Consider the following 9,374-nt stretch of genomic DNA (forward strand, 5'->3'; position numbering starts at 1 on the left):
GGTAAGGTGCATTCCTTTATAAGGACTGTTTATAAAGTTAAAGCAAACAAACAACCGACAACCTAACAAAATCTGTAAATACCATTCAGCTTCATACATTCAAGAATTGTTAGTGTATCATATATCAGTGTAATAGAGTCTTTTATCGTATTGTATTTCTGTATATATTGGAGTGTTCCTCTCTCAATAAGGACAGATTAACCACATATATATATATATATATATATATATATATATATATATATATATATATATATATATATATATATATATATATATATATATATATGTTACAACAACCAAACAAGACACATACACAGAGAGATAAGTAGATTAAAAATCGTAATTGATTTCAAAGAAAAGATGCATTAACCGATAGTGTATATGAAGCCACTCATCCACCCACATAAAAAGAATCAAGTCAGAAATCGAGTTTTAGCACCAAAATTTACCACTTGATTGGGACGAATAGAGAGTCATGGCCCCCAAAGAAAGAAAGACCCCTCTAATGTACACTTTTTTTTTTTTTTTTTTTTTTTTTTTGTTTTCCATAATACAGGAAAGTTATGATTGTTTAGTTGGCTCAAACTGCGACTCAACAAGTACGTACAATTCCTTCCCATGCGATCGCAATCGCTCCCGACCCTACAACAATTTTTTCATATTTATTTCAGTAAATCACACTTTTGGTCCCTGACTATAGTTAAGTTTTGCAATTTTGGTCCTTATCAGTTGTCCTTATTCATGTTCTAAGTGACTATTTTTTTGGTCCCTAGGTATAACTTATTTTTGCAATTTTGGTCTTTATTTGATGTTCTTGTTACATTTTTGGTCCATATTCTAAACAAAATGACTACGTTTGGTCCCTGAATATAGTTGATTTTTGCAATTTTGGTCCAAAGATGTCTCTTGTAATCTCAGTCCTTATTAGAGGTTCTTGAAACGGTTTTGGTCCATGTTGCAAGTAAAGTGACTATTTTTGGTCCTTTGGTCTTGCTGATTTTTGCAATTTTGGTTCCAATTTTGCTCCTTATTTGAGATTCTTTAACACTTTTGGTCCAAGTTCCCAGCAAAATGACCAATATCTGATTTTTATCAATTTTGGTCCCAAACTTGATAATAGTTTTACTTGGAATAGGGACCAAAACAATTACAAGAAAACTCAAATACGGACCAAAATTACAATAAAAAAAAAAACTTTTGGGCCAAAACTGAAAAAAACCAGCTACACTGAAAGACCTAAAATGTAGTTTACTGTATTTATTTTATATATATATTTGAAATAATCCAATTTAGATTTATAAAGTCTTGAAGTCATGTGTATTACCTTCAAGTCTGGTACTTCAATTACACAAGCACACCCCACCACTTCAGCTTCAGCACGCTCTGTGAAATTTGAAAAAAAAAAAAAAAAAGAAATCAAACATGTTCATAAGTATTATTTATTTTATATATTAAATATTAATAATTATTGTCACATGTAAATAAATAAAGAAAATTAATTACCAAGTAAGTTGATTGCAGCACAAATGGTACCACCAGTAGCAATTAAATCATCAACAACAAGAGCTCTGTCTCCAGATTTAACTGCTCCAACATGCATTTCAAGGCAATCTGATCCGTATTCTAATATATATTTTTCTGATATCACTTCACCTGTATTATTTATAAAACAAAAATATATAATTAATTTTTGAATTTACGTAAAAACAGAATAAAGGGAGGAATATGCTTAAAATGTTACCAGGTAACTTTTTTGGCTTCCTTAATGGAACAAACTTTGCTCCTATTGCAAGTGCAATTGGTGGACCAAATATAAAACCCCTTGCCTCAATTCCTGAAATTAATCAACCATTTTTTTTTAAACTATTACTAAAAGATACCCAAAAAAAACATTTTTATGGTGACAAAAAATGAAGTGTAACTTTACTTTTATAATAATTAATAATTATAATGAGATGAAAAGACAATCTGTTTATAAATTTTATCAGGTTTGGTTCAAGGGCAAAACAGTCATTTTGAAAAAAATGACTGCCGTCAATGGGAACGGGTGAAGTTGGTTCAAGGGCAGAATGGTAATTTTTGTTTATTTTAAATACTGAAGTAAATTGAAATTAATAAAGAATACAAAGGTGATGTAAAGCGGTAAAGATAATAATTATAATTATGAGCAACTGTAAAGTGGTTAGAAACAAACAAATGTAAATACTAAAGAAATTGAATTTTTATTTTTATTTTATCATTTTTATTTTTAAGTATTTACGACTCACCCATATTAATCATATGTAACAATAAAAAAATGAATGGTTAATTTGGTGGCAGGTATCTAGAAGTCCACTCACATTAAAGACAGGGTGTATTTTTTTGATAAAATATTAGAGGGAACATTACACAAAAAACTATTATATTTTGGGTATTTAACTATTCTTTTGTTTAAACGCTAATATTTTATTTCTCCATAAAAGTTTCAAATTCCTTTCCATATTAACTACTATTTTGAGTATCTTGTCAAAATTAAAATGGTTAATTTAGAAAAAATTGTATGAAACTTTTATGTTTTGATTGGAAAAAAATATTAGTGATTAAATTGTATTAATGGGTTTTTTTTTTTTTTTTTTTTTTTTTTTGAAGTTTGGCCTAAATATAATTTAGAAAAACTGTAGTTACCATTTTTTTCAATTTAACGCCACAAAAATATTTTTTTGATTTAACATCTGAGATTTTGATTTTTTTTAAATCCACTACAGAATTCTATAAAAACCACTATTGTTTGGAATTTGTTCATGTTTACGCACCCGATTTTTTTTTATAACCGAACCTTAAATTGTTTATAAAAAAAACAACTTTAGCCATAATAATATTCTTCCAAAGGTTTTTTTTTTTTTACAATTCATTATCAAGGAACACTTCCACTGTTTTTTTTTTTAAAACAAACTCTCAGTGGTTAAACTAGTTTAAAAAAATATATTTCAGTGGTTAAACTAAGAAAAGTAAACTATTGTGATTTTTATGAAATTTGACTGATATGCTTTGAAATTTTTTGAGATCTTGTACATGAGTTTAGTTTGATGGATGGGTTGTTATTATTTATTACTACATGGGACAATTGAATAAAAGATGCAATATGGCCCATTCCTTAAAGTTTAAAAGAATACAAAAATGTCATTATATGGCAAAAGTTAAAAGAGACAACAAGTTAACAAGTGATGGTACCTAACCTAACATGGTTGTACAGTTTTATATACATATATATATACTTTTGTTTGCACCTAAAATCCAATTTTTTTAAATTGTTTTTATTTAGTTAGGATTTTCATTGGAACTTACAAGAAGTATTTGTAAGTCTTAGGGCTTCTCAAAAAAAAAAAAAAGTTTATATGCATACTTTGGTTTTATCATGCATACTTTGATAGTCTCACTAGCATAAAGACAAGTTTAATTAATCCCCACACGTTAAAAAATAAAAAGACTAAAAGCTTTACTTAAAGAAAATTGAGTTTAATATCCAACTTAACCAATATCATATTGAAGACATGATTAGTTGAGTAGTATAGATCTTTTTTTTTTGATCTGTTTGTTACCAAACAAAACAAAAATAAGACAATCCTTATCTCATTTATTGAGAATCTTTATCCATTTTTTTTTTATTTACTTTTAGACATATCCTTTTGATTGACTTTCTTTTCTCTAAAAGGTTCTTTCCCTTTACTCCTTTAGCTTAGGTTCCTTGTTAATAATTAGGAAGGATTACTTTTTTTTTTTTTTTTAACTTTAGGTGTCCTTGTAATTCTCAAACTATGAATAGGCCTTATTATCCATTTAATAAAAGCATCTAGAATTTGGGTGATAAAAATTATGAGTATAGTCAGAAATCCTAGCAAAAAAAACCCCATGCTATGCATCAAATGTAAAGAATCATTTTATAGATTTACAATTTGAGGAGAAAATGAGAAATCTAACTATAGAAAGTAGAAACCTTTGAACACCAATGATTAGTTTAAATTCAGATCAAAGTAAAAAAATAATTATATATTCTTTGACCCACAAAAAAAATAAAGCTACTAAAATTTCATGCTACTAGACAAGAGATGGCAGAAGTGCACACACTGAGCAACCGAACATAGTTTCAAGAAAAGATAAAAAAATTTAAGTTATTTTTTTTTTTTTAACAAAACCAAACAAAGCCCAATTGATTACACTAGGCTATCCACCTTTTATAATGATCTACCCAACAATAATTGATCAACAGAATATGACACCAAGATACATACAATCATGATCCATAAAGAGAGTGTAAGCGTGTGGGGTGAAGAGATGAGGATAAAATCAGTATATAGTATATAGTATATATATATATGTGCACACACATTTAGAAAAGTGAAAAGGAATTGAGGCTCAAAATTGAAAGCATCTCATCCAAACAATGGCAAATCTTTAAAAAAATCCACAATGTGATGAAATGAAATCCAACAAAATTAAAAAGGATCTGTCCCCATATTCAAATAATCTATCATCACAACCCTATGGACCCCACTTGCCTTCCCCCTCAACAACAAGAACCACCATTATATTATCCCACCCAAATTTTGGATCTTGAAAGAGAGAGATTCACATGCTTAGCAAACAAAGACCACTCTTAGCCGCTCATACACATTCATAGCAAGTAATCAATGACAAAACTCCCTCCCCTCAATTTCCCACTACCTATCAACCACTGAAATATAAATATTGAATGCTGATGCTCATGTCATTTCACTCCAAAACAAAAGTTTCATATAATGCCACTTGAAGATTTTGTGTTGTAGCTTAAAGGCATAAATAAAGGTATCCACAAACTTACCAAAAAACAAATTTTACAGTATATTTTGTTCTGAAACAACTTGTTTTCATTGGTGTTAGGGACTGACCTTCCATCACGTCACTTCTAGGCAGCTATTTTCCACTTATATCTAGTGCAGATCGTACGATATAGGTTTTCAAGATAACAAAAACAAAAACAGTAAACAGTGCACATCAAAATCCATGGCAGAGTAAGATCGCAATGCATATTGCTACACAACAGAGCCTGTTATAATGTTACCCTAGGGTTTTTTTGTTTGTTTTTATTTTTGTGTGTAAAGTGCAGCATTTGACCCTACCTCTCAATAAATAAACGGCGAAAAGGTTAAGCACGATGAATTTACTTGATTTCACAACGGAAGTGGACAAAATTCTGAAAATAAATAAATAATTACCTGCAATTACAGAAATGTTTTCATGTTTGTAATGCTCAACGAACAAATCGATCGTGTCTTTGAATGCCTTCGGATCAAGCAACAATGTCGTGATGTCTTGAAACATTATACCTGTGAATCATATAAACAAAAAAAAAATTCCTTCACGATTCATGAATGTGTGAGTCTGTGAGATTACGTATGCTCTCACAACTCACAAACGCAACGAGAGAGAGAATCCATACAGAAACCTGTGAGAGACGAGTGTACCTGGTTTCGGAAAGTTAGGGATGACGCGAAGTGCGGATTTGATTCCATTGATACGTCCGTCGGAGCCTCCGTTTTCGCCTGCGGACATTCTTACTGTGATGGAGCAGTTGAAGAGAATTAATGGCGGATTTGAGGGAATATTAGAGTGGGGAAAATGAGAGGGAAACAACTGTATTTATAGGAATATGCGAGAAGGATAGAAGGAGAAAGCTTTTTCAACTTTACTGTTTAAGGGGGGTGGGTGGGCACACTGCACAAGAAGAAGGGACTTGATTGAAATTTTAAATCAACATCTCGAGAAAGATGAAAACTTTGATCAATTGGCGAATATAGTCATTGTAGTTTTAAAATTATCTTTTCGCCTCCTTTATTCAATTTCTCTAGGCTAAATTGTAAATTTGGTCATTGTCATTTGTTAAAATTTGAGACTTTCGTTAAAAAAAAACTTTTAAAGCTGTACCAATGGTAAAAAATAAGAATTTTATTGTAGATTTTGTCCAAAATTTTTAGAAAATATTTCAAAATGATAGATATGCCTTTTTAATTTTATCTTTTTTATTTTCTTTTATTTGTAACAATTAAATAAAAAGATAAAATGAAATATATATATATATATATATATATATATATATACACACACACACAAAAGAAAAAACCCATCTCAAAAATTCGGTTAGCATTTTAACATTTTGTTTGTCTCCTTCTTTGCTTCAGGTTAAACAAGTCAGTCAAGACGTTTTAGAGGTTAGGGACGATTGCAAGAGGTAAAATGGATTCAAATTATTGTGTATTTTGTTGGTTTTGATTGGCTGGTTTGAAAGCAATCAAGCATCAGAAGAATCAGAAGCTTTGAATGTGTTCAATTTGATATCGACAAAAGGGTATTAAATTATTATCATTAAAGTCTGAAGAATCAGGAATCAGAAATAAGGAGCATTCTTTTTGTTTATCACAACGGAATGTGTCGTTGTTGTTGTTAGTGTGGGTTTTGATTTGATCAATTGTTCTTTGTTTTTTTTTTTTTTTTGGGGGGGGGGGGGGGGGGGGGGATTTTGCGAACGAAAGTCTAGTTCCATCTGTTATGAACAGTTCATTCACGAATGCCTTATTCTCTCTAACATTGAGCCTAAATTGATCAAAGTTTGGTTTCAGAATCGAAGGTTCAAAACTTACAAACCTTTATATCTTCTTCCTCTTCACTGTCATAGCTTTTCATGTCATGATTTTTGGTTATGGTGTTCGTGTTATTTTTCATTCATGGTGTATTGTACTATAGATATAGAGAAAATAGGGGAGAGAAGCTTTACGCCTTCAAGGCATGAATCGTAAACTATCAGCAATGAACAAACTCCTCATGCATGGAAGAAAACAATTGATTACAGAAGCAAATGTTGCATCTGGTCTGGTGTATGAAAATGGCTTTTTCGCCAGCATACTCCTCGGAATGTAAACATTTTTCATTGAAAACGATTCGCATTACCATTTTTAAGTTCTATATAATTGATTTATCGAGCTTTTTCATATTGCAGATGATTCGTCCTTTAAAAGATACGAGTTGCGAGTCGGTGATGACGAGTCATTTGACTCATAATGCACCACATGATGTTAGTCCTACTAGGTTAGTCACGATTCATTCATTTTTTTCTTCGTTTTCTTATACAATCCAAATAACACGTTATGCATTTATTTTATTTTAATTTTGTAAACTGAATATTGAATTGAAGTAATGAAGATCCATTTTTTAAGATGCGTTTTTTCTTAGAGAAAGAAAGAACTGGGATGGAGGGAAGGGGAGAGAAAGAGAGGGGTGGTTTTAGCTTTTTTATTTAATGGTTACAAATAAAAGAAAATTAAAAAAACAAAATTAAAAGGGCAAATCCATCATTTGAAATATTTTCAAAAAGTTATGGATCAAACTTGCAATAAAATTCTTATTTTGAACCATTGGTGCAACTCCAAACTTTTTAGATTAAAGTCTCAGTTTTTGACAAACCATAAGGACCAAATTTACAATTTTGTCATTTCTTTAGGTATGATTGAAGGATTAACTTGTTTTTTCATAGACTTGAATTTTGATCTATATATTATTTTGTTAGTGTATATTTTCATTCATTATATGTATGCCTTCTTTATATTTTACAAAAATTTCTTTTTTTATTAGTATTGATATGATATTACAAGAGCATTTACTATGAGTAAATAAAATATCAGTGGATCTGCTTGCTTGTAAGTTGTATTTTACTTAAGTTCTTTATGTATAAATGAAGGATTAGTTTGTATATACACCCCTTAAATCTTGATTGCTTAATTACTATATTCTCTCATTCATTATATTGTATCCATATATTCTTTATATTACACAAGATTCGTTTTTACTCGTATCGATGTGATGATAAAAGAGTCGATGTTATGAGTATAGGGTATGAACTTAGTTGCAAATTATAAGATATTTAAATTAAAAGTTTTTATATTGAGGTGGAAGACAAACAAGTAACAAGTTGTGTTGATATCCATTTATGGATGAGAAATTTATTTTTTTGAAAACTACAACTATAGATCTTAGATCATAACATTACTACACATGACCCATTGATTTATTGAGAAGCTCTATAGCTTCTACTACAAGGAAACCAAGAAACACAAATGATATAGATAAGTGTTGATTTTTCATGTACTTTTTCTTGTGTTTTGTGACTTTGCATGATGTAACTTTTAAAACAAATTGTTTCACACTAAAACCTTCACTCCTTAAATATACGGAAGGGGAAACCTTTGTAAGATCCATAAACATGTGTTTCCCTCTAACACATCCAAAAATTAAAACGTCCATAGGTATGAGTGTTGACATTCCTTCCAACGAGTCAATCAAATAGCTTACATGTGCTTTTTAACGAAAACTCGACATAGAATATCCATGACCATATCGTGTTAGTACTTAAAACATATGAGCTCTCTACAATATACGGTATGCGCCCCCCAAGGAATCCAAGCATGCCTTACGACAAATTGAGAATATGTCATCAACCAAAAATAGAGGAATAGTGAGACAACACTCAAGCATAGTTTGCTAATTCCCCCGGTAACACATGTTGGCGAAGACCATTTATAAGGATAATCAAGAGAAAATTATGAGCATGTAGTGTGCAACTTTACTAAGGCACTCGTCATGCATTTTGGGCTTTAGAGGGGGGGGGGGGGGTTCATTATTAGTGAAACCATTAAAATCGAAGATTGGAATCGAATAAAGAAGATAAGTCAAAACACAAACTTGTCATAGTGTACTTCCATGTCCTATACAAGTTTATTAAAAATGACACTTGCCAATGTAGTTTGAAATTTAGGGGGGAGGGGTGTCCTTATTAATGAAACCATTAAAATCGAAGATTAGAATCGTATCACGAAGATAAGTCAAAACATAAACATAATCAGAATCAATACCACACATATCATTATCTCATAAGATGTGGTCTTGTAACACATAAGATTGGACGAGTAAGACGACAAAGATATGGATTTATGGTCCTCTATAAAACACATGTATAATAGCTTCGATGTTTAATCTTGAATACATGTTAATACAATCGAATAAATAATTTACAAGCCATCACTTGGTCACTTATACAGTTATACCCCATGTGCTTTGTAATTAATAGTCTTTCAACAATAAATACATTTATGAAAACAGATGAAATTTATTTACTTCAGTCATTAAGTTTTCCGACCATAATAACGTTAGAAAAAAGCAATATCGTAGCGTAAGATCTTATATGTATAAGATGAAAAACAAAAACTAAAATTTTTGGTTTTTGGTTGTTTGCCAACAAGATACATCACCTTGGTTGGATGATAAAACAAGACAAAAAGAGAGATAAATGGTGTAAAGGACAAATA

General features: G+C 30.4%; 1 protein-coding gene across 1 annotated transcript; it reads right to left on the minus strand.

The window, feature by feature from the left end:
• Positions 1-346: 346 nt before the first annotated feature.
• Positions 347-5,652, minus strand: APT3 (adenine phosphoribosyl transferase 3). The gene is made up of 6 exons (XM_078959649.1): positions 5,484-5,652; positions 5,235-5,345; positions 1,745-1,837; positions 1,507-1,656; positions 1,328-1,386; positions 347-645 (listed from the first exon to the last, which is right to left on the minus strand). Exons 1-6 carry the CDS (start codon positions 5,569-5,571, stop codon positions 565-567), a joined length of 582 nt encoding a protein of 193 aa, XP_078815775.1. The 5' UTR covers positions 5,572-5,652; the 3' UTR covers positions 347-564.
• Positions 5,653-9,374: the final 3,722 nt, after the last annotated feature.

This window comes from Lactuca saligna, chromosome 6 (genome assembly GCF_052625555.1).
Source record: "Lactuca saligna cultivar CGN05327 chromosome 6, ASM5262555v1, whole genome shotgun sequence".
NCBI lineage: Eukaryota > Viridiplantae > Streptophyta > Magnoliopsida > Asterales > Asteraceae > Lactuca > Lactuca saligna.

Bases quoted from the DNA above. Each gene is read 5' to 3' on its own strand.
- APT3 (XM_078959649.1), bottom strand. From the start codon at position 5,571: ATGTCCGCAGGCGAAAACGGAGGCTCCGACGGACGTATCAATGGAATC. The intron at 5,346-5,483 runs GTACACTCGTCT...TATGATTCACAG, and splicing joins CCCTAACTTTCCGAAACCAG to GTATAATGTTTCAAGACATC. The intron at 1,387-1,506 runs GTAATTAATTTT...CAAATTTCACAG, and splicing joins TGCTGCAATCAACTTACTTG to AGCGTGCTGAAGCTGAAGTG.